Consider the following 26,453-nt stretch of genomic DNA (forward strand, 5'->3'; position numbering starts at 1 on the left):
ATAAACATAGGGCATATATAGTATCCTGTTTAACAAGATTATTTGTGAATTATTCACTCCTGCAAAAAATAATTTCCTTTTAACACATTCTCAATATTGGAAATTAGGACAGTTGTCCTACTTGATACAAGTTTTCAATAATAATGAATATCCATTTAAATGTTGAATCTTTTAGGATACCAAAACTAAAAATTTTACAGTATAACACAAATTACTCAGAGCTCTCGTTATGTGAAGGATGTAACTGTTTTGTATATCACTTGTATTGAAAAATTCGGAAGCTTTTAAAATTTATCAACGTTTACAAAGTAATTAAAATCATCTTCAACAGTAATTAAAAAAAATATTCTAGTTTGTTTTCATCAACATTCTTAATTAAATCAAATGACAGAAAGAAAAGACACTCAGCATCAATTTCATTTTTATATATAAGAAAATTTTATGGAGACGACCATTTGATATTCCGAGGATAGAGGGACGGGCCAGGAAGATTTTGAAAATAAATAACAAGGCCTGGTAGGAACTGAAAATAAACATTTTGCACAAGACAGGATGAGTATGAATATTCTGTTAAAATGCAGAACATAAATGTGTACAAAAGTGACAAAAATAAGCATGCGTAGCATCAAATGAAAATAAATGATCAATCTGGAAAAGCCCCGCCCCACCTTACCAACCACCCCCGAATATCAAATGGTCGTCCCCTAACTGTGAGTCACTAATTAAGATGTGTATTATTTTGATCAAAGCTTCCATATAGAAGTAACCTATTATTTGGTATTGCAGTCAGTGTATGCAATGACCTTCCATAAGGCAGACAACCTACTATCCTTTAACCTAGAAATATTAAAAAAAATATCTTTGATACATTATTCAATGTTTTTTTGTCAATTAATTTGATAATATTGTTAAACTGTTGGAGCTTATTAAACCTCAGGTTTTTAAAAAACTTGACCTTTGGTTTGTATGCTTGTCTATAACTGATGACCTGAAGGTGATCTCAGCCAGTCTTGTTGATCATATATTGTTGGATTGTTGTCCTAATGATGTTGTGAAATCCAAGGTTTCATAAAAAACAATTTGTATTCAATATCGTTGTTAAGCCATTTTACCTTAGACACAACAGTCATTCAAACAGATTATGGCAAGAAAAAGGTGAAAAAAACATAAACATTTCTACTTTGTTCTTTCACATGGTTATGATTAATGACAGCTACTTGTACTGGGTTCTGATAACGGACACAGCATCTTTTGAAATACTTAATATCAGTTAAGTTTGGTTTATGCCTTTATGTTTATCCATGCAAAAACACTGTGTTTTTAAGGTTTAACCATATTCTTAATAGCCATCTTTAATAATCACTGTTATATACATCTTGGATTTCAAATATTTTAGTGTTCCTGATGAAGGTTAATCCAGAAAAGCGCTTTAGACACATGGAATTCATAAAGTGTTGTATAATTTTTTAACGTCTATGAGCTTTGGACAATTAAGGAATATGCGTCTTAATGTTTAAAGTAGTAGATTAAATCTTTTAAATTGATTTAAAAAAGATAGAAATTTATAATATAATCATTTTCCACATCCTGGCCCAATGAGATCTTGAATGAAAACAGCGTTCTTCCTTTTCTGTTACTCTGATGAAGATTTCCTCGTGAAATAAATATTACAGTGTAATCAATTAAAAACATAACTCTATTGACAATGTTCGATCAGAATTAATAGTTACAAATAGTTGAATTAATATCCGTTTACTCTTGTGATCAGGTCTAGTCAAAGCTAATATTACAAACACTAAAATGTACTACCACTTACTATCCTAAATAAAGGCAAAGGTAGTATATCGCTGTTCAAAAGTCATAAGTCGATTGAAAGAAAACAAATACGGGTTACAAACTAAAACCAAAGAAGCACATCAATTTTAAGAGGAAAACAACGGAACAACAGAAACACTGAAGTGCAACAAAAACAAACGCCAACATACATAGAAACGAACTATTTGATAACAACTGCCATACTCCTGACTTGGTTCAGGACATTTTAAGAAAAAAATGGTGGGGTGAACCTGGTTTTATGGCTAGCCAAACCTCCCGCTTATATGGCAATGTTAAAAAATATCGCTAAAATGACATCACTACGTGACAGAAATACAGCACAAACAAACGCAAGAACACTCAGCACAGAGAAACGCACAAATAAATAATATAATAGTCGTTACAACATGTAAACTACAGAATAACAACGAACATCTTCCATTAACGACAGCACAGGACATCACAAACAGTGACGTATTTTTGTAACGATTATATAACCATGTCTAAGCATGCATTATATGAAAAAACATCTTACTGCACTACGTTTGTACCGCCTATACTCCTAAATAATGTTAAATTAGAACTAATGTAACAAAAAAAATTAATATACCACAAACTCTTGTGAATAAGTACAATCAGAACTAAAGTTACAAACCCAATATTTACTACGACTTAATCTCCTAACCATATCTAATATGAACTAATGTTGAAAACAGCTTATTTTCCTATCGCATACTCTCTTGACCATGTCTAATTATTGTTCAGAACCCTATAATTTACCAATCGTTTGTTTGTTTTTATTACACAATTAGGGTTATTTAGTGACATTTAAATTATTCCTCAGCATTATTATCTGTCCCTTGATATAAAACGGCTCCAACTCTTACATCATTTGCGCCAACAGCAAGATTGAATTATTTTTCAAAGTCTGGAGTGATCTAAACCGGACTGTTTATTAAAAGTGATTTGCTATTTTCACTCCAGATGAATTAAGAATCTTTCCGTAAAAGATATTTAAATGGTTGAACAAAAGTAGCAAAATTTGAACAGAATTTCCTGTAAATTCCAATCATGTATAAATATCTCATAAGTTATTTTTATTTGTAGGAGGAAGAAATTTGGTAACTGCATCCACTTCAGTCATAATAGGTTTCACGTTACCTTGTTCAACTGTGTGCCCTAAATAATGAATAGTGGCCTGACAAAATTAACTTTTACCAAGATTAACAGTTAATTTGCTTGTGACAATCTACCATAGTATAATATAAATTTGTTAAATGGTCTCCCCAGCTATCACTACATACAATAAGATCATCAATATAAACATAACAACAGTCTAAATCTTTTACAACATTATTGACCATTCTTTTAAATGTAGCTGGAGCACTTTTCATACCAAACGGCTTGACAGGATACTGAAATAAGCCATCTGGTGTGACGAAAGCTAATATTTCACGAATTTTCTGTGTCAAGGGCACCTGCCAGTAACCTTTCAATAAATCAAATTTGCTCACAAATTGTGCTTACCCAGTGTTTTTAATGCAGTTGTCTATCATTGGAATCGGATAAGAATTAGATTTTGAAATTGAATTAATTTTTCCGGAATCAGTTACGACACGAAAGTTGTGATCTGGTTTGGGCACATGGAGACAAGTAGAGCTCCATTCACTGTTACTCGGCTCAATAATATCATTGTCAAGCATTAATCTTATTTCTTGTCTCATAAATTCGAGTTTTAGTGGATTGAGCCGGCAAGGATGTTGCTTAATCGGAGAAGCATCACCTACATCGATATCATGACAAACAGCAGTGGTTGTGTTTGGCACGTCTGGAAAGATTTTTAATAGAAAATTCCAAAGTTTACAATTTTTCATTGCGATCAAAAGTCAGATGTGTATGTTTTGAGACAAAATTTCTGAATTTTTCTATCGATCTGTTTGTTCAATAGTCTTCGAATCAAAAGGTCTTTTAATTATATCTGGTTTGTCATGATCTTTCTCCAACTTAGCTATGTCTAAAGTGTTAACTGGCTTGCTCTCACCTTCATTAGTACGTTCAAAATATGGTTTTAACATATTAATTGGACACACTCTATTTTGTTTACTCCGACCTGGAGTTTTTACAGTTTAATTCAAATCATCGATTTTACTCTCTATGGAAAAAGGACCAAAGTATTAAGCCTGTGAAGGATGCACAGGGACTGGAAAAAAATACTAGTACTTTATCACCAGGCTCAAAAACTCTGTCCCTTGCATCTTCATCATACCATATTTGTATCTTATTCATTAGATTTTTTTAATTTTTCTGAGCAATTTGACAAGCAGTATACAATTTTTCTTTAAATCAAGAAACATAGTCTAGAAGATTAAAGTCATTGAGTTAAATAAGCCACTTTTCCTTAACTAATTTCAAATGTCCCCTTACAGTATGACCAAATACTAACTCAAAGGGATATTTGAACAGCCTCTCGGACAACAAAAAGTAGAAAATGAACACTATCATCCCAGTCCCTGTCAAATTGAAGACAAACAGTACCAATCATGTTCTGCAATGTTTGATATAAACGTTATAAATCACCTTAAGATTTTGGATGATAAGCACTTGATCTATACTGAGCAATCCCTAACTGGTAAACGACCTGCTGAAATAAACCTGACTGTATAGACTAAGGAAGTCCTAATAGTGGAAAAAAATGATAAGAGCTTTGACAATAGTTGGTGTCTTAATATTCCTTAACAGAATAGCATTAGGAAAGCAAGTGGATGTCAATAAATACGCATTTTCAGTCTGAGTTTTTGGTAAAGATCCAACGCAATCAATTAGTATCTCTGCTGAAAGGGTATTCAAAGACTGGAATTGGCAGAATTTGTGCAGGTGGCATTTTCCGGTAAGGCTAATCAACAGCCTGTCATATATGGCTTGGTTTGCAAAATTGTGTGACATCATCAGAGGTCTGGGCCAGAAATGTTTCAAGATCTTATTGCAAGGCTTTCTTATATCAAAATGTCCGGTCAAGTGGGTGTCATGGGCAAGACCATAACTTCTTGCCTATATACTTTAGACACCAACACTTGGTAAACCACTCCCCATTTCTCCTCTGGGATAGCATCAAGGGTCTCTATTTCCACATTAAAATAGTCTCAAAGGTAGTAACATTCTGCTACTTTGTCTGCTTCCTCCTATGGTTGAGCATTCTTGCATAACTGGAGAACCTCGGGGTATTTATCTTGCTCTTTCATAAACTTTCATTCGTCTAATAAATAGCTGTTCACCTCTGGCCATTACATGCTTGTTAGTACTAGGTGGTTTTAGCCAACAAAAGACAAAAATCAAAAATAAATTAAACAATTTTCCAAGAAATATTATACAAATAGAAATCTCGACTTAACTGTCAAAATATCTGAATGTCCGATCCTAGTCTTTTCTTTATCCAGAATTCTTCTCTTATCTGTTGCGGAATACAAATGGAATATTCCTATGTCCAATAAGTTCACAAACGTTGATGTTGTTAACCTAAAAAAAATGTTAATCCAACAACTCCAGAAATTTTCTGATATCTTTTCTGAATAAGGCTTATTTTGGTGTCTGTATATATAGATACCAAGAAAAATGCTAGATCACTGTAGAAGGGAAATTTCTAAAAAAAACGGTAGAAGGGAAAATTCTAGAACATTGTAGAAGTTTAAATTACGCATCGTAGATTATGATTATTCTGGAATTATTATGCAAGTCAAACAGAAAGTTCAATTATTCCATCAATATCTACGACTGTTACAGTGATTTGTAAACTGCACAATTACAACAATTATAAATAAGTCACAACCCAATTATGTACCCATCTTTATTGTCTTTGTACACAAAACAAATTAGGCCTAGATAAATATTCATAACAATAACAACCTTATTTGTTCATCTGTCAATCAGCATCTTTACTATATCCGTTTGACCATCCTCCCAAACTTTCATTACAGGTGACCGATCATCTTTGTCACATTTATTACAAGCTTCTCCTCTGTGTAACAACATCTTAACTATTTCTGTATGACCATCTCTACAAACTTTCATTGCAGGTGACCGACCATCCTTATCACATTTATAACAATCTTCTCCTTTGTCTAGCAACATTTTATTTCAGGTGACTCACTCTCCTGTCACATTTATTACAGTCTGCTCCTCTGTCTAACAGCATCTTTACTATATCTGTATGACCATCTTCACAAATCTTCATTACCGGTGACTGACCATCTTTGTCACATTTATTACAGTCTGCTCCTTTGTCTATCAACATCTTTACGATTTCTGTATGATCATATTCACAAGCTTTCGATACAGGTGACCGACCATCATTATCACATTTATTACAGTCTGCTCCTTCGTCTAGCAACATCTTTACTATTTCTGTATGACCATGTTCACAAGCCTTCATTACAAGTGACCGACCATCATTATCACATTTATTACAGTCTGCTCCTCTGACTAACATCATTTTTACTATTTCTTTATGACCATCCTCACAAGCTTTCATTACAGGTGACCGACCATCATTATCACTTTTATTACAGTCCGACCATTTGTCTAGCATAACCTTTACTATTTCTGTATGACCATGTTCACAAGCTTTCATTAACGGTGACCGACCATCATTATCACAATCATTACAGTCTGCTCCTTTGTCTAGCAACATCTTTACTATTTCTATATGACCATGTTGACAAGCCTTCATTACAGGTGACTGATCCCTCCCGTCACATTTATTACAATCTGCTCCTCTGAGTAACAACATCTTTACTATTTCTGTATGACCATTTTCACAAGCTTTCATTACCGGTGACTGACTATCATTATCACATTTATTACAGTCTACTCCTTTGTCTAGCAACATCTTTACGATTTCTGTATGATCATATTCACAAGCTTTCGATACAGGTGACCGACCATCATTATCACATTTATTACAGTCTGCTCCTTCGTCTAGCAACATCTTTACTATTTCTGTATGACCATGTTCACAAGCCTTCATTACAAGTGACCGACCATCATTATCAAATTTATTACAGTCTGCTCCTCTGACTAACATCATTTTTACTATTTCTTTATGACCATCCTCACAAGCTTTCATTACAGGTGACCGACCATCATTATCACTTTTATTACAGTCCGACCATTTGTCTAGCATAACCTTTACTATTTCTGTATGACCATGTTCACAAGCTTTCATTAACGGTGACCGACCATCATTATCACAATCATTACAGTCTGCTCCTTTGTCTAGCAACATCTTTACTATTTCTATATGACCATGTTGACAAGCCTTCATTACAGGTGACTGATCCCTCCCGTCACATTTATTACAATCAGTTCCTCTGAGTAACAACATCTTTACTATTTCTGTATGACCATTTTCACAAGCTTTCATTACCGGTGACTGACTATCATTATCACATTTATTACAGTCTACTCCTTTGTCTAGCAACATCTTTACTATTTCAGTATGACCATGATCACAAGCCTGAACTAAAAGTGACTGACCAAACTGGTCACATTTATTATAGTCTGCTCCTCTGTCTAACAGCACCTTCACTATTTCAGTGTGACCATCTTTACAAGCTATCATTACAGATGACTGACCAACCCAGTTATATCTATCATAGTCTACTCCTCTGTCTAACAACATCATTAGTATTTCTGTATGACCATGTTCACAAGCCTTCCATGCAGGTGTCTCACGGAACAGGTCACATTTGTTATAGTCTACTCCTTTGTCTAATAACATCTGTACTATTTCTGTATGACCATGTTCACACACCATCATTACAGGTGAATGACCATATTTATCACATTTATTATAGTCTACTCCTCTGTCTAACAACCCCTTTACTATTTCAGTATGACCATGTTCACAAGCCTTCATTACAGGTGACTGACCAACCCAGTTACATTTATCATAGTCTACTCCTCTTTCTAACAAAATTTTTACTATTTCTGTATGACCATGTTCACAAGCTATCATTACAGGTGACTGACCCCACATGTCACAATTATTACAGTCTGCTCCTCTGTCTAACAACATCTTTGCTATTTCTGTATGACCATGTTTACAAGCTATCATTACAGGTGACAATTCACTATGTGTACATATTTTTACATCAACATCCTGATTACAACACCACTGAACCAGGGAAATATCTCCTATATAACAACACTGTAATAAAGCTGTATCATAGGTATCATCTTCAGCATCTGATAAAAAGGAATACGAATTAAGAGGTTTTTTTAATGGTTTATGTTTATCACAGATATGTGCCAGCTGTCTCTGGTAAGATATATCTAGTGTATTCAAATGGCAGAGAAATTTCTGTCTGAATTGAGGTATCTTCATATTGATGTTACTGAATACATCTTGTACTTTCCCCTTTGACCAGTCATCAATAATTCTTTGTATGAATATTTGATGATATTTTGTAGGTATTACAGTAATAAACTGGTCAATGTCATCCTTTCTTTTTAATAAAAATCTTTCCTTGATCAAACCACTGTCTGCATTTTTTATCAAGTGAAGAATTATTTTCTGTCCAAAGCAGTATACTAAAAAGTCAAATAATTTATCATGTAAAATCTTGTAAATGTTTTGTTCTTGTTTAATGAACGTGTCTTTAAGTGATTCAAGACCATCATGTAATACAAGTCTTGATGTTCCCCTGTCTAATCTACATGCCTCACATGTGTTCTCTATAATAATCTTGGTTGCTTCATTAACCTCTGCTGTGAAAATTTCTTCCCTCAACTTGTTGTTAAACATGACGCATAAAGCCAAAGCACAATATTCAGTGTGATGTCCTTTCCTACGTAGATTGATGATTTCTGCTTCATAAACTGAAAACGGATTCTGAAAGAAATCTTTGATATCAAGTTTAGGACTATCATGGTACAGTTTACATAATAGCGGAAAACAATCATATAAATTGCAATAGTCGGTAATTTCTGCGGCTTTAGTTTTCAGATATAAGTCTGCTATTGACTGTTTTTCAGTTTTTGACAAACACATGTTTTCTGATAACAGGTTACATACACATGATTTAAAAATTGATAACGATTCAAACTTTTCGTCTCGATACACTTGTAACCGACATGCTGCAAGTATTTTTGTTTGTTTTTTGTCAAGAATTTTTATATTCTCCATGACTGGGTCCCAACTTTTGATATCACTTTGTTCAACAGAAAAGTTTCCACACAAATCATCAAAAACAAACAAAGTCTTCTTATTTGGATTGTTATAATTCACAATGTCACCTGGATCTGTCACCATAAGCACATCATACTCCTCATTTACCATCTGTAAAGCCACGTGTCGGAGTGTTGCTGTTTTTCCTACACCAGAACTAGCAGTAATAGTTACACAACAGTTTTCCTGTATACATTTGAGAATATGCTTGGCAGCTCTTGTCGTTATGAACATCTTATCATCATTATCCTTCCAGTTTATGAGTGTTTCTTCATTTCTTGCTGAAATATAAATTAAGGAATATGATTAGCATAGATATTTTAGTATAATAAGTCATCTCCAAATAATCGTTCATAAAATAAATGATGAGTTGATCAACTATACCAATGTTTTTCTATACTTTAAATATATTTTCATTATCGACGCTCCTTTTTGTTGAAATATTTAGATTTCATTTGCATTCTTTTGGTATTTTGTCATCAATTGATTTTTTGATTTTTTTCACCTTGTTTGAATGTTTTGAATCTACATATACTACGAGAAAGATCTTCCTATAAGACTGCTATTCGATTAATCACTTTTTATATTTAAATTATCTTCCTGTTATCTTTCATGTTAAAATCAATGACCTAGAAAAAGAGTATTGAACAATGGATTTCTTTCATCGACGCTCCTTTTTGTTGAAATATTTAGATTTCATTTGCATTCTTTTGGTATTTTGTCATCAATTGATTTTTTGATTTTTTTTCACCTTGTTTGAATGTTTTGAATCTGCATATACTACGAGAAAGATCTTCCTATAAGACTGCTATTCGATTAATCACTTTTTATATTTAAATTATCTTCCTGTTATCTTTCATGTTAAAATCAATGACCTAGAAAAAGAGTATTGAACAATGGATTTCTTTCATCGACGCTCCTTTTTGTTGAAATATTTAGATTTCATTTGCATTCTTTTGGTATTTTGTCATCAATTGATTTTTTGATTTTTTTTTCACCTTGTTTGAATGTTTTGAATCTGCATATACTACGAGAAAGATCTTCCTATAAGACTGCCATGTTTAATCACTTTTTATATTTAAATTATCTTCCTGTTATCTTTAATGTTTAAATCAATGACCTAGAAAAAGAGTATTGAACAATGAATTTCTTTTATTTTACCAATTTTTCTACGGGATATGGTACACTACAGTGTATTCAAACTATTTCATTTATGCAAATGAAATTGATGTAACTAGTTATAAATTAAACGATATATATTTCACTGTGACAGCAAACAAAAACACAAAGGCTTTTTTAGATCAGCAAATAGTCTTCGAGAGTAGACCATACAAAAGATGTCCAAAACAGACAAAAAACAACAAACTACACATGGTCCAACCTTCCTATTGTGATATGAAACCTTATGCTAAAATTATATAGAAATCCATACACTTACACTCAATTCATTGCCTGCAAACCAGAAAAATAATTGTTTTGGTCCCTTTTCGACCCCTGTTTAAAAGGTTTGGGCTATGACCCCTAAAAAATCAATCCAAACATTCCTTTTGAAGTATGAAATCTTGTGGTAAAATTTCATAGAAATATATACTCCTATATACAAATTATTATCCTGAATCATGCAAAAATGCTTGTTTTGGCTCTGTCTTGGTCCCTAATTACGAAACAGCTACGACAATAACCCCCAAAATTAACCTTTTTTTTTTGTGATATGAAACCTTGTGTTAAAATTTGATAGAGTTAATTGCACTTAAACTCAAGTTATTGTCTTGAAACCAGACAAATAATTGTTCTTGGCCCCTTTCTGGCCCCTTTCTGGCCCCTTATTACAAAACAGCTATGACAATAACTTCCAAATAAATCCCAACCCTCCTATTGTGGTATGGAACCTTGTGCTAAAATTTCATACAGATCCATACACTTATACTTAAGTTATTGTATGCTAACCAAAATGTCTTCGGACGATGACGCAGACATCGCCTTAACATAATACGTACGCAAAAAATTGTGCGGTCATTTAAAAAGGGCTTAAAAAAATAGCCAAATCCGAACAAGTGGTGGTGTTAAACAACTTTTTTGTGTGAAAAAAACCTGAAAATGACACTAGATAAAGTTGTTACATCCGAAGCGCTTTTCTTGATAAACCTTCATCAGAACCGCTTCAAACCAAAAATCTGAAAGCCAAGGATGTACAAAAACCTGAATACTTGAGTAGCTACATAACTAAAATGGACCTGAAAAGAATAGCCTAATTCATTCAAGGTCAGCTTCGCCTGAGGGAGTTGGGACCTAGGATTCGTATTCAAATCTAAATTAATAATAGAGAATTTAACGAAAGTATGTAATAAACCATGCCAATACCAAGGCATCATTGACAACCGTGCTAATGATACCATAGGGGACAAATAGTTCACCAGCAGGATTAAAGACAAAGTGTTAGAAAATGAAAATACTTTATAATTTTGATCGTCTAAAAAGAGGCGAAAGATACCAAAGGGACATTCAAACTCATAAGTAAAAAGTAAACTGACAGCGACATGGGTAAAAAAAAATACAAACAGCAGTACACAAATCACAACATAGAATACTGAAGACTAAGCAACACGAACTAACCAAAAACTGGGAGTGGTCTCAGGTGCTCCGGATGGGTAAGCAGATCCTGCTCTACATGTTGCACCCGTCGTGTTAGCGTGTTGTAATGTAAGTATAAACTCTGTGGTAAGTTGGTAGGTCACATTCGGGGAACTCGGGACGTGATACAGTTACGACAATTGGAACATATCTGTCGTCATATGTGAAACAGATATTCCATAATGGTCAACCAACTAGTGATGGCGTCCGTAAAATTTACGAAAGGATGATATAACTTCAGCTCTTGAACTCTTGATTTAATAGCTTCCGTGTGAGCAGCAGACCTCTAACAAGGACATCATAATAGGAAAACTCTCCTGTTAGAAATGTCAGCCAAAACTTAAAATGATATAGGTAAACTTAAATCTTTCAGATTGATGATTACTTTTTTAATAAAGTATGGTTTCTTTTGTTTTTGGTGGATAATTGTCTTATTTGGCAATCGTATCGTATTTGTGTTTTTTTTTTTATCTTAACATAAATTGACCTTTACTAGATTGATTGATTGTTAATATGTAAAGCCACTTTCAGTACACTTTGCTATATGATAGCAATCGTTTTATGTTGGTTTTGGAGGCTGGAGTACCACCAACTTCAGCAGGAAAACCGACACTCATAATCAATTATTGTCAGCATAGAAATTGCCATACCGTAAGCCATAAGCAGGATTCATATTCACAAGCGCAGACATGACAGGTGAGTGATATATCCAGATGAATTATTTAGATCAGAACCAACGTGATCACAAATTCAACTTTAAAACTTTTGGAATATGATTAGATATCAATACCTATATTTCTAAATATGAGCCAGAGAGAGCCGGTATTATTTGTGACTAATCATTGTAAAATGTACGTTATAAATTTTGCGGGAAAATAACTAAGTTTCCAAGTCCAGAAATATGTGAATAAAATTCTTTAAATAATTCCATAATAGTAAGTGCAAAAATTTAACATGTGTACATTCTTTGGTCAAGTCTTAGGGATCTAGGGTGAAAAATGGTAATATCAAATTCCCTGAAATCCCGCCCACCCACCAGCCCAACATCACCATGCTATAAGCCAGTTTTTGACAATGTTTTACCCTACAAGAAAGGCTAGTCCAAGTATTAGACCTGATCATTGGAGTAAGTCAATGATATTTGCCAGAGAATCTTTATTTGTAGCAACCAATTTACATATCAATGAATTCATAGATATAGGAAGATGTGGTATGAGTGCCAATGAGACAACTCTCCATCCAAGTATCAATTTATAACCATTATAGGTCAAGGTACGGCCTTCAACACGGAGCATTGGCTCACACCGAACAGCAAGTGGATCAGACCTTATCCTAAAAAGTTATACCCTGACCACTGAAAATTTGAAATGCAAGCAGGGCCATGTTGAATATTTCAGATGCCTATATACTTGTTACAATAAATCTACATACCAAATTTTGTTTTGCTGTCATGTTTAGTTATTGAGGATCAAGCATAATTCTTAAAACGTTGAGCTTAATGAAATATGCTAGAATGTAACATATTTTCAAAGGATGAACATACCATGTATTTCAGACGGTTAGACCAGCAAGACATTGACAACAAATCTACGGCCAAAATTTTGTTGTTTTCCTGTCATGTTAAGTTATGGAGGATCAAGCATATTTTTTGAAAATTAACATGAGATTAACAAGGCTTTGTGAAATATACTATCCTGACAAGGGATAAACATACCATTAATTTTAGACGAGTAGACCAGTCAGGCACTCATTAAACAGAACAAACAACTGTTTTCTGCTCTTTGGTCGGGTTGTTGTCTCTTTGACACATTCCCCATTTCCATTCTCAATTCTAAAATCATGAAAATTTAACTTGTCTTTTCTTGATATCAACGACACCTCTGAGTAATGACTTTTGACCTATTCAGGTATGAGAAATTACCTCTCTGAGGAGTAAACTTTCAACACACCAAGCTTTTAATATGTCTACAGAATTTTAACCTCTTACTTTTCAAGGTTCAAGTTATGACGTCTAAGAATTATTACATTTTTGAATCACATGTGATCTGACCTCTTGATACAATTTCTCTAACTGTTTACCTCTAGTATTCCATGGTACTGTATCCTGCTGGGAGGTTTTCATTATTTCCATTTCTTTTGTCACTTTTCTATGGTCGTCTTGTAACAATTCATGAGATTTCTTAACTTTTTTATGGTTTTCTTGTAATAGATCATGGGATTTTCTCATATCAATATGTGAGCGTTTCAGATTTCTTACTGATTTCATTAGTCGTTTGATGTCTATCATTATTTCTTGATTGGTTTGATCTAAAGGTTTAGCTTTCAGTTGATCACACTCTTGCTTCATCTGCTGCCCACCTAATCTATCTATGGCCTGCAAAATATAGGATGATACTTTTCACTTTTAATTGATAGTTGCATACAATATCTATTGTCAAAATTTAAATAAATCAAAATTAAATTTGTTTATTTGAAATATCAAATACGTATACTGACAGGCTTGGCAGTTCGAGTCGTGCTTTATTGCTATAGGTATGCTAAATAGAGAGGTTTGCCGTAACACTCCGTGCACTTTAATAGTTTACATTTACTTTTAAATCCAAGAAGACGTTGGAAAAGATAGAAGAAAAAAAAATAAACACAAGTACTAGTATATCATGAATTTAGTTAAAAAAAATAAATATTCTAGCTTGAATTCGGTTTAGGTTATTTGTTTGTTTTGTTTTAGATAAATATTTAGATTTTCAATGAATTCAAATTGCAGCCATTTGGATATGGAAAAAAAAAAGAAAAATCAAAATGAATAAATTTTACATTTCTATACCCGAATTGCTTGAATATGTTTTATTTTGTCTTTGGTGTAGAATTACAAGGTATACATATAAATACTTGAGTACAAGTATTTGAAGCCAGGTTTGTTAAGTAAAAATGTGTGTAAATGTGTGTGTGTTTGTGTGTGCGTTTACAAGCTTACTTATTTAATATCATATCCATATATGCCACATAAATTAATATGGGATAAGAAATTTATACAAGATTCAATTTTGAGGAGTTCGAACACTAGTATCGATAATTTTATGTAATTTTAAATTATCAATTTGATGGATAATAGTTTAGGTTATGACCCTTCTGTGCATCTGCGTGTTACAGAGTTTTCATCATACTGTTGTATAGTTTCAAAACAACAAATATACTAAGTCACGTGCCATATTGTAAATATACCTGAAGGAGGTGTCTATTACACAATAATAATATTTGTTATTTCGTTACACTTTGTGGAAAAAGAATATTTTTTGAGGAGGGTCCATGGACTTTATTACACAATTTATTTATTATATAGATATAAGAAGATGTGGTATGAGTGCCAATGAGACAACTCTCCATCCAAGTCAAAATTTATAAAAGTAAACCATTATAGGTCAAAGTACGGTCTTCAACACGGATTCTTGGCTCACACCGAAAAGCAAGCTATAAAGGGCCCCAAAAACATTTTATACATTGATTTACGCTTGTTTGTCCATGTTGTCTGGTAAGGTATGGTTTGAAAGTCAGGAGGACCTTTAATTATTTTTTTTAAATATCATGCTGGTTACTGAAGTGGAGAGCACACAAAGGTGTACTTGAATAGGTTTATACTTGATAACGAATGACAAAAAACAAAAAATAAAACTCAGAAACGGAAAAATACTAAATACCAAACTCGTTCAAAGGGTATCGACACGTCTCAATCTTCAAAATCGCTTATCTAAAAATACTATTATCGCTAACATTTTTAATAATGAAAATCTTGGTTATCCTTCTATCGATAATTGTCATGCCAAAAACGACTTACATGTTCCCGTCTTTCCACCAACAATACGGTAAGGTCCACGTTTATTGGTCGCACATTTTCCTTAAATTTTGAAACTGATATAAATTGAAAAAAATAACAGTTTTATCTACTGTTCACTAACATGAAACAAACTGGGATGCAGTATTCAGTACGTAGGTGAAACTGGACGCTATTTATTTAAGGTTCATGTGGACCCTTCGTCTAAAATGGCTGCATTTTCACCTCAAAATTTACTCTGAGTACAGACAAACCTGTGCATCTGGAAAAGTTTTAAGGCATAGCATGCCCTAGATAAATAAAATTCAAATATATTTTGTGTTTTAGAAAATTAAAAACTTAACCGGATTTTTCAGTGCACTTTTTTTCATTCCACCAGAAGGTGCCAAAATAAACAAAGTTGGGAAAGATGTTTGAGAACTTCCCCACAGGTAATAATTGAAGTGAACTGTTTTGATTGACATGGACAATAGATGGACAATAGATACCTGACAATAATTGGTGATTTAAACTGTGTACCTGAGTGGCCCATATCAAGTGAAACTCAACTGTTTGTTAATTTTATCATCTTCTGCAGGGACGAAAAAAAGTGCACTGCTAAATCCAGTTAAGTTTTAAATTTTCTAAAACATACAATGCATTAGAAGTTTATTTATCTAGGGCATGCTATGCCTTAAAACTTTTCCAGATGCGCAGGTTTGTCTGTCCTCAGAGTAAATTTTGAGGTGAAAATGCAGCCATTTTAGGCAAAGGGTCCACATGAACCTTAAACGCACGCAAGAACACCTTTGTCGTTTTAAAAGACCCCATAAATTCAAAAGTATCATTTATCAACACCTTAATAAGCACTATCATCCTATTAAATATTTAAAAGTTCAACCCAAATACCGAACTCCGAGGAAAATTAAAAACGGAAAGTCGCTAATCAAATGGCAAAATCAAAATCTCAAACACATCAAACGAATGGATTACAACTGTATATTCCTGACTTGGTACAGGCATTTTATTGTGTAGAAAATGGTGGATTAAACCTGGTATTATAGCTTGCTAAACCTCTCACTTGTATGACAGTCGCATGAAATTCCATTATATTGGCAACGATGTGTGAACAAAGCAAACAGACATAATAGGTAAAAATGTCAAAAATAGGGGTACAGCAGTCAACATTGTGTTATAATCTTAATCACTATAAAAAAAAATATGTCAACAAAAAAAAAAAGACAAAAAAAAGAACATTAGCAAAAATGAAAGACAAGAATACAAAAATTTACTATAGCACAATGACACAATGACGAGATGTATAATTACCGAGCCACGTCAAATATTACCAAAAACAGATTAAACAGTAAAAATATTTATTTGCAAACACAAATAAAAGAATAAAAAAGCACGTTATGAAGATGATAAAGAACGTCAGTACCTAGAATCTATACTTCAAGACCGTCGTGTATTATTTGTGAAGTTGATACGGAATATTTATCAACAAGGTCTTGGTATCATCCGATATACTTTTTTAGAAAAAGGACGAGACGTTCTTTGACATACTCTTGGTTCATCAACTTTCTGCTCAGACACTGGTGACGTTTTACAAAGTCTGAGTAGCAGCTGCAAGCTCTTGAATACCGAATGAGTTGGGAAATGTATATGCCATATGCAGGTGCAGTTGGTATATTGCTGCTAAGGTGGGGGAAATTGATAATTTCAAAATAAAATCGTCTCGTTTGTCATAGATTCTGGTACTGAGATGACCGCTTATGTCAAATTCAGGTATAGGTCTACAAATGAGGCAAAGGAAGCCTTGTCTGTTATTTCTTTAATTTTTAGTTCTGGAGGATATATTAATAGAACCCAATCAGAAACGTTTGGATTTTTAATGGAACGAACATCGTCAATATATCTGAATGTGAAATTAAATGATCTGGCTTCTTTGATCTTCTTGTTTTTGACAAGTGTCTGAAGGAACCCAGACTCATAAGAAAATAAGAAGAGGTCAACAAGGAGAGGCGCACAGTTCCCATAGGCAGTCTGGTGAATCACATTTAAAGTTTGTACGATCAATGAGAATAATTGAATTACATTGGATTAAAAAATGGATTAAAAAATTACAGACAGTCTATCGTCTCGGTCTCAATGATAATATTATGGGCATTGGTAATATATCAAGAACCGATTCTGTTAACATTTTGGATATAGTTTCTAAAACTGTTTGTATAAACCATTCTTATGCGCGTAAAATCGCAATCAAAGAAAATTTCGTACCAACAATACAAATATTTCGGACCTAATTACTATTAAAAAAAAAAAACGGCAGACAGTATCTGTTCACCAAGCTCTGTTCTTTACCTGTTAATAAATTACATCAAATTGTATACGATTGCAACACAATTCCATATTGCAGTCGTAAGTATGAAATCGTCCAAATTATAATTGCATATTGTTATTCTAAGCTGTTTCCAAAAATTGATCGTCCTGAAGATTATAAAAAAACATTTTATTAAAATCAAATATGTCAATAAAGGTTTTGATTTTGTAAATATTGCCGGTATTTTTTAATGATCATTCTGTTAAAGAACAAATTCCTATTTTGATAAAACTGAACTCCCTCTTATTTGTTATGTTTACAAAATATCTACCCGGAAATATGTGTTTAATTAAAGCGAAGTGTGTAAAGATGTTAATATCAGTGACAATACACCTACGTCGTGAAATTGCAGTAATACCAAAGCTGCTAATAATATCATCATTGTTTGACGTAAATTTTAAATTGAGGTACTACTAAAGGAAATCACGAATTCACCAACATTCCAACTTACTCCATTTTCGAAAAATGACATCTGTAACAAACATGAACTTATAGCTATCTCTTTACAAGCAGAACCAAATAGAATGAAAGTTCGAACTTGATAAATTGCATGCCTATATTGGTTCAAAGTTTTGATTTTTATACCCTATATACCACTTTGCCTCATAATCTTACTAAGAAAAAATTCACGCACCTAACGAAATGGCTATTTAAAAAGTCAGAATGCGAATATATATATGTTCAAACTCTTTCATGTAATTTTTTAGTAACAACAAACAAAAGAACTATGTCAGTTGGACCTGCTTTGATACTATAACTGCCTATGAAATTTTACTAGATAACATTTTTGTTCGTTATGGAGATTCCGTATATCGTCAAATTATCGGAATTCCAATGGGGACTAACTCTGCACCACTTTTTACGGACCTGTTTCTGTATTGTTATGAGTTACAATTTATGACTAAAATCAGCAAACCCATCGCAACAACATCTGATACAAAAACTTAATAACACTTTTAGATATTTGGATGATATATTGGCTCTCAATAAGGACGAGTTCAGTATGTACACTAAATAGATTTATCCTGCTGAACCGACTTTTAAATAAAGCTAATACTAACAATGAACACTGCCCTTTCCTGAATCGTGATATCTGTATCTTTAACGGGAAGCTAAATACCAAAATTTATGATAAAGGAGATGATTTTTCATTTCCTATTGTTAATTATCAATTTTTAGATAGTGACGTTCCCTTGTCACCATCTTATGGTGTTTATATATCTCAACTTGTTCGATTCGCTCGTGTATGTAACAATGTGTTTGGCATATGGAATATGATCCCAGTGACAGGATACCAGTCCAGTACCTACGAATGATGTCCCTTAATAAATCTACCAACTTTTAAATGGGATATTGTACCGAGATGAAAATTATGTAAAGATGCTTAAATTTGTAATATATCCATAGGGTTTTCATTAAACTTTCAACTTCTGTTAAATTTTAAGTGATTCTGAAATGTATAGGATGGATGATTGTCTGAGTAAATGGTCCAAATTTTATTTTCGATTTTAACCAGGAGGTTAATAAAATTACCCTTTTTATACTCAAACTAGTATTGCTCTTTTAAATGCCGGTCATGACCCTTCAAGAATTCTCCAAGAAACCATGGAGGGGGCTACTAGTATATGAAGTAATTGAAATTTTGCAGTCTATTATAGGGAATAAAAAATCTGCCCCTCAATTTGGATAAAATTGCATTGAAGTAATGGGGGAAATAATTGGGTCCCCGTTCCTGTGAATGGTAAAGTACACATGAAGGAATTAAGCAACACAAATCTTCAAATTGTGGTTAATTTGATAGACATTGGCAAAATATTGCAGAATTAGAAAGATTTTTTTTTTATTTATCGGTGTATTGGTAATATTATATTGGTGTCATATTACAGGCTATTATGTAATTATATTAAAGAAATACTTGATTTTCCTTATTTTTGAGCAGATATATAGTTTAAACTTCTTAATAGTGGCTGCAAAGGTTTTTTTTTAACAGACAGTGTTAGATAGTGCAGTTTTATTTCATTTTTTCTTTAAAAGTACAGTTGACCCTTATTATTAACATTTTAACTGTATAAAATGTGCGTAATTTGATACCGAACAAACAAAATGATTCAAAAAGAAAATTTTAGACCACAAAATATAGCCACCAATAAAACTGATCAATTCTGTGATAAGCTTGATATATTGTTAGGGCCATACAGTCCTAGTTTTGTAATTAAAAGTCATAGTTTACCTGTAATGTGCAATTTTATATGAGATGGTTAATAAAAAATCTGCTAAATTTTGATAATTTTGGTCAAAATAGTCAATATTTAGAGAGGATTTTTCTTTTTCTAAATATGAGAATAAGTTTTTTGTTGCAAGACTTGCTGATGTGACTCTTTCTTTCATACAATATTCAATTTTGGCAAAAAAAAAAAAAGGCAAATTATAGCATATTTATCGTTTCTAAAGAAACGCACCCAAATTATATCATATTGTAACAAAGCCCAATACACTCTTTCATTAGGTTTTCATGTAAATATTGAATTCTGAAACTGATTACGTATGCATTTTACTAGTACTCTTTACATATCCATGCCTGATTTTCTTTTTCTTTGGTGGAAGTTGACGAGAAATAGAAATTTAAGCCATGGTATACATATATCAAAGATATCTCATTTTACATAAATTTGCAAATCTCTGAAGCTAAAATTAGGTTTTTGCTGCTCGTAATACAGAGAACATGCTTTTATATATATTTAGAGCTGGCAAATTGAATGGGATAAGGAAAAATTATTTTGAGACTTCTTTGGTCAAAATTAAATTTTGGCTGAAAATATGCTCTTTTTGGAGTGAAGGGGTGGCCTCTTGTTTCTGGCTTTAAAATCCACAAAACAAAGACTTAGACATAAAACAAATTGTTTTATTGAAGATAATTTTTTCTTCTTTTTTAGATGATCATGAGATCTGATAGGAATAGGACCCCAGTTACAGGATACCAGTCCAGTACCGACGAACGAAGTCCCTTAAGAAATCAACTTTTAAATGGTATATTGTACCGAGATGAAAATTATGAAAAGATGCTTAAATTTGTCGTATATCCAAAAGGTTTTCATTATACTTTCAACTTCTGTTAAATTTTAAGTGATTCTGAAATGTATAGGGTGGATGATTGTCTGCGTAAATGGTCCAAATTTTATTTTCGATTTTAATCAGGAAGTTAATAAAATTACCCTTTTTATACTCTAACTAGTATTGCTCTCTTAAATGCCGGTCATGACCCTTAAAGAATTCTCCAAGAAACCATGGAGGGGGCTACTAGTATGAAAAAGTAATTGAAATTTTGCAGTCTAATATAGGGAATAAAAAACTGCCATTCAATTTGGATAAAATTGCATTGAAGTAATGGGGGAAATAACTGGGTCTCCGTTCCATATTTTGGTATTAATATTTATTCACTCATAGGGTCTTTGCATCGGAAATAAACACATTTATTCTAATACCAGTTGTTGGCATGATACGGGTTATGTTCTTCTTATACATTTTATGATGGTATGATACTAAATCCCTAACGGGACGGATTGTGCTTGATTTTCATATGATGAATACATAATCTTTCAATCAGTTTAATTGAGGTCTGGTGCTGGCATGTCAGTAACTGCTAGTAGTCCTTTGTTAATTTATGTATCATTGTCAACAAAACGAAACGATTTCAGGACATGACCTTTTTTTAACCAAACTGGATGCTCCGCCTAGCTGGTCATGGATGAGTGCCGAATCAAGCACATGTTGAATACTACTCCTAGATGCGACCATTTGATCTTCTGAGGATTTATGTGCCATTAAGTAAAGGCAACAGTAGTATTCCGCTGTTCAATAGTCATAAATCGATTAAGCGAAAATAAATCCGGGTCACAAACCAAAACCGAGGGAAACACATTTACACTTGTATGAGACTTATTTTCCGTCAGGTACTGAGTACTAGGTACTCCGGGGACTCTGCATCACACCAGATGTCAAATAATATATTTTCATTAGTTAAAGGAACTAAAAAGCCTTGGCTATGCTGTGACGTGACACTTACTTTGTGAAATGCAGAATTGCTACTCCAGTCTTAAATGTGCCAACATTTTTACAGAATGGTGGCTTGATGTGCATCTGCTGAATAATGCCAAAATTTGAAACTCTTAAATTTGTTACGAAATTTGCAATCAGTACTGAATTTACCAAAAGTAGAACATTACTTTTTTTATCATGTAGCCTTTCAGTAGGGTAGAAATCTATAATAAATGTGTGATATAATTTTTGGTAGTGTACGAAACAATTTAAATACAACCTTAATAAATAAAAAAAAGATGTAGGAACAGTGTCAAAAAGACAAAAAAAAGTGGCGCTTAATAAAACAACGTTCACAGGTAAATTTAAATATAATATTTTTTTTGTTAGGAGAGCGAAGGTAAACATCTTTTACAAAATTAATAGATTTGTTTTTCACAGTACGAGCACAGAAGTGAAAATATATCGTCATACCCAATACTTATCAAAGGTGGTACATATAAAAAAATAGTTAGACGAGATATAACACATAATAAGTAGACGTTGAATTACAGTTAGCATTACAAATTGTGTCAACAGGTCAAATTAACACAAAAGTACGATTAAAGAGTACTTGCAGTTACTGAAAGCTAGTTCAAAGCTAGTTCAAAGCCAAAAACAATTAACAATAAAAAATCAGGCATCAGAGACTACAATCAATTAAAACACATTCAAGGGATTTAACGCCATGGACAGTCAAATAAGGCATGACTTGTGCAAGGCCAAAATTAAAGTATCGACAGGCAGTTTCCTTTTAGAAATTGAAATGTCTAATCATAGAAAAGGACAAATACTGCTGTTTATGTTAGATTTATCTTTAGGTAAATTTCGGTAGTAGAACTAGAGAACTCTTGATTATTTAACGAAAAGTATCATCAAGATAATGGTAGGTACTGTTGAACGTGTCAACCAAATATAACAGTAACGTGTTTTACTGAGTTTGGCCATAAACTGCGATGCATAGCCATACAGTAATAAATCTGCTATTAAAGGGGCAAAAAAAGTGCCATGGGAATGTCTAATCTAAGTAGATACACTTTTTTTGCCGAAACGTACCTATATGTTGTCCAGGAGAAAATTAAAAGCTTCAATCATATCTTCACATTTCCAGTAAGTGTATCTAGCATACTTTCCTTTTTCGTTACAGAAAAAGGCTTTTAACGAGTTACTGCAAATACATTTGCAATAAGAATTTTCAAAAGACCATTCAATTAAATATAAAAACTTTTTCATGATAAGATTGTGTGGAAGTGTAGTGTAGAGAGTAGAAAAATCATAACTGTCAACAGAATTAAAAGAACCATCAAAAGCATGTATTTTATCTAAAACCTCTTAAGAAAATTTAACAATCCATGAATAATTAATACCATTATTTTCATAAACTTTATTACAAAAGTTAATAAGTTTTTTTTTATAATAGTAAGGAAGGCAGTTAGAAGCACTGACAGATAAGTAGTAGAACACTTACTAAATGGGGAGATGAATCGAAATTTAAATGGTTGTTTATGTTATTTGAATTGATTACTTATGTCAATAATTAGAGGTACAAATGTTTATTTCGAGAAGATTTACCGGTATGATCAGCAACTAATGTAATAAATGCAAACAATCTTACAAGATCTTGGTCTTCTATTGAAGGCATTTTACGGTAGACTGTTATAGCAAATGGGAAATCAGACAAGTGTTGGCACATTTTGTAATCGAACATGCTGGAATTTGACTTTAAGGGTGCTTATTACTGACATAATTGTTTTTATACCTATTCATGTTTAAAATGCGAATTGACACACCCTTTCGCTTTCTATTCAAGTAAACAAATAACAAGTAAAACAATGAAAGTTATCCTTGCTTTCAAAATGCAAACATGGGAATATATTAAAATACAGCGAAACCTATTTTGATAATTTGAACTTAGGACTCAACATATTTTTTTAAACGAGCAGTTGACTCGACTCATGGATTTAGAACCTGATGAAGCAGATTTCATGATCAATAATGGATGAACACAAATATTTAACAACCCTTAAATTTAATCTTTTTCAGAATTTTTCAGTTAGGCGTATGGTGTCGTGGCTTTATTAATGTTACAGAATAAAATAAGCACTTTTTTAATCATCCAAACAAGCAAGATGCAATGATTTTATATAAGGGATTTTCTGAAGGTGTTCGGTTGAATTATGTTTAATATATATCATACTTAAAAATAATACCTATTACACTGTCTTGGTTACTTATTGGAAAATTATTTTCATTATAGAGAAAAACAACATTTTATCTAATATGAATAATAATAGGGTTGTGGTTAAAATTTTAGATAAATGTTAATAAAGAAGACATCAAATCCTTGCGTATAATGAAATGTTTTAGGCTAAAATATGTTGGTTATTATTCGAAAAGTTTCACATGAAAGCAGTTTATTCCTGCTTTTTCAAATATAAATGCAGATTGCAATTCTAGTAATAAATTTCAGAGATGCAAAGTTTGGCATTATTCAGCAGATGCACATCAATCCACCATAATGCAAGAATGTTGGCACATTTAAGACAAGAGTAGCAATTCTGCATTTCAAATAAAGTGTCACTTCACAGCATAGGCAAGCCTTCTTAGTTCCTTTAACTAATGAAAATATATCATTTGGCATCTGGTATGATGCAGAGTGCCCGGAATACCTAGTATTCAGTACCTGACGGAAAATAAGTCTCATACATGTGTTAATGTGTTTCCCTCGGTTTTGGTTGTGACCCGGATTTGTTTTCGCTTAATCGATTTATGACTATTGAACAGCGGTATACTACTGTTGCCTTTATTTAATGGCGCATAAATCCTCAGAAGATCAAATGGTCGCACCTAGGCATAGTATACAACATGTGCTTGGTTCGGCACTCATCCATGACCATTTAGGTGGGGCATCCAGTTTGGTTAAAAAAGGTCATGTCCTGAAATAGTTTCGATTGCCTTTATTTAATGGCAAATACAATTGTATAAGGTGTCTATACAAATGTCCTCCATCAGGTGACTTAATTACATATATTCAGTAAAATGAAAATTTTAAATACATACTCCAGTTATATCAGTCCAGGCTGTGTTGAAAACTGAAGTGTCTATTTTGCCATCTTCCAAATGAGCTAAAAAAATTCTGTAGTGTTTTATTCTTGCCAAGTCTGCAGCTTGGGTGGTTTCCATGATAGTAGGTAAACAGTCAAATCCACAAAGGGGAGGGTTTAAGGGAATCAAATTCCTCAGTAATGTTGTCATCAACGTCACATCAAAAGATTTAGAATCTGGAACACCTGGGAAAAATAGCTGAAAGTAAAAGTCACATCAAAAGTTTAAGAAGAATCAGAATCTTAAAGTCGAGTCATCAGGAAAATAAATCAGATACTTAAGACACATCAAAAGTTTTAGAATCTGGAACAGCAAGGTTTTCTATATATTAACTTGGAATCTTAAAAATCTTGAAAAGGGTATTTTAGTTTTTATTCAATATTCTGTTCTTACCAGGAAATCTTGGAAACAGATGGTTCCACTGTGATTGGTTGATTCTATGTTTCTTCTTCAAGTCGAGCAATTTGTTATACTCTTTCTTTATTGTCGCATCCAAACATGCTGGAGCAAATTCACTATCAAAGAAGGTTCTAGCGGCACGTGGAGAAATTCCTGTTAGTAATAAACTCATTCGAACATAGTTTTCTTCCTCTACAGAAAGAGACCCCATACTTAAGTTTCCTTTATTTCTTTGCTAAATATTCCATATTTAAGTCAACAACAGATTGTCACTGAAACGGTCAAAACCAATTGTTAGTTATACATGTATATAGTTATATTGCCAAATATATGGCATTTCAAGCTGGTTTAAATCTTGGTTGTTGTATGAAGAAAACCACTATGTTATCTGGTAAATTTACGAAAAAAAACATAATTGAATTTAAGATAAATTTTGATACTGGTGTTACCTGAATAAATCTCTTTTTCTCTTGAATAAATATGTCATTTAAATGTAACTTTGTACAAGCAAACTGAACAATGATAATCTACCTACGCTTAACTACAATGTGTTAAACTCACAATGATGAATCTTTTCGGCAAAATGCTTTTTCTTGCAACTCTACAATTGATTTTTTGAAAGAAATTTTAGTGACACTGTATTCTATTTGTTGACTAGGTGGTCAATTAATAAAATTGTGCTCTCCTTATTTTAAAATATATTTGCAAGATGATAGGTTTAAATGTCAGCTTCATATATTTCAATGCAATCATTTGCTTGTACATTTAAAAAACATCAAGTCAATTATTTGATTATGTTTAGGGAATTTTAGTATTTTATTTTCATCAATCAACTTACAATATGGGTGCATGCACAATGTATGGATGTGTTAAACAAGTTGTACGTGAGAATATAAAATTAATTCTATTTATTCATGTATTAAATATATACAATTATCTAAATGACTGATTCTTGTTTGTTACTTCCTTAACCTGATATTACGCCTTCACTCTACTGAATGCTTCTTAACAACAGC

The 26,453-nt window shown here is 32.7% G+C and overlaps 1 protein-coding gene across 4 annotated transcripts; it reads right to left on the reverse strand.

Moving 5' to 3' along the window:
- Positions 1-5,654: 5,654 nt before the first annotated feature.
- On the reverse strand, positions 5,655-25,703 carry LOC127739284 (ankyrin repeat domain-containing protein 50-like). 4 transcript variants are annotated; one of them, XM_052250945.1, is made up of 5 exons: positions 25,432-25,703; positions 24,994-25,223; positions 13,748-14,042; positions 6,995-9,318; positions 5,655-6,697 (listed from the first exon to the last, which is right to left on the reverse strand). In XM_052250945.1, exons 1-5 carry the CDS (start codon positions 25,646-25,648, stop codon positions 5,942-5,944), a joined length of 3,822 nt encoding a protein of 1,273 aa, XP_052106905.1. In that variant the 5' UTR covers positions 25,649-25,703; the 3' UTR covers positions 5,655-5,941. The 4 variants fall into 4 exon arrangements, with proteins under 4 accessions (XP_052106905.1, XP_052106907.1, XP_052106906.1 ...); XM_052250947.1 differs by having other exon boundaries at positions 5,655-6,004; positions 6,401-9,318; XM_052250946.1 differs by having other exon boundaries at positions 5,655-6,103; positions 6,401-9,318.
- Between the last annotated feature and the right edge of the window lie 750 nt (positions 25,704-26,453).

Source organism: Mytilus californianus, unplaced genomic scaffold (genome assembly GCF_021869535.1).
Source record: "Mytilus californianus isolate M0D057914Y unplaced genomic scaffold, xbMytCali1.0.p SCAF_4, whole genome shotgun sequence".
In the NCBI taxonomy this organism is placed as follows: domain Eukaryota; kingdom Metazoa; phylum Mollusca; class Bivalvia; order Mytilida; family Mytilidae; genus Mytilus; species Mytilus californianus.

Bases quoted from the DNA above. Each gene is read 5' to 3' on its own strand.
- LOC127739284 (XM_052250944.1), bottom strand. From the start codon at position 25,648: ATGGGGTCTCTTTCTGTAGAGGAAGAAAACTATGTTCGAATGAGTTTA. The intron at 25,224-25,431 runs GTAAGAACAGAA...TATTTTTCCCAG, and splicing joins TCTGTTTCCAAGATTTCCTG to GTGTTCCAGATTCTAAATCT. The intron at 9,319-13,747 runs GTAAACAGTTAG...TTTATATTTCAG, and splicing joins AGTACCATGGAATACTAGAG to CAAGAAATGAAGAAACACTC.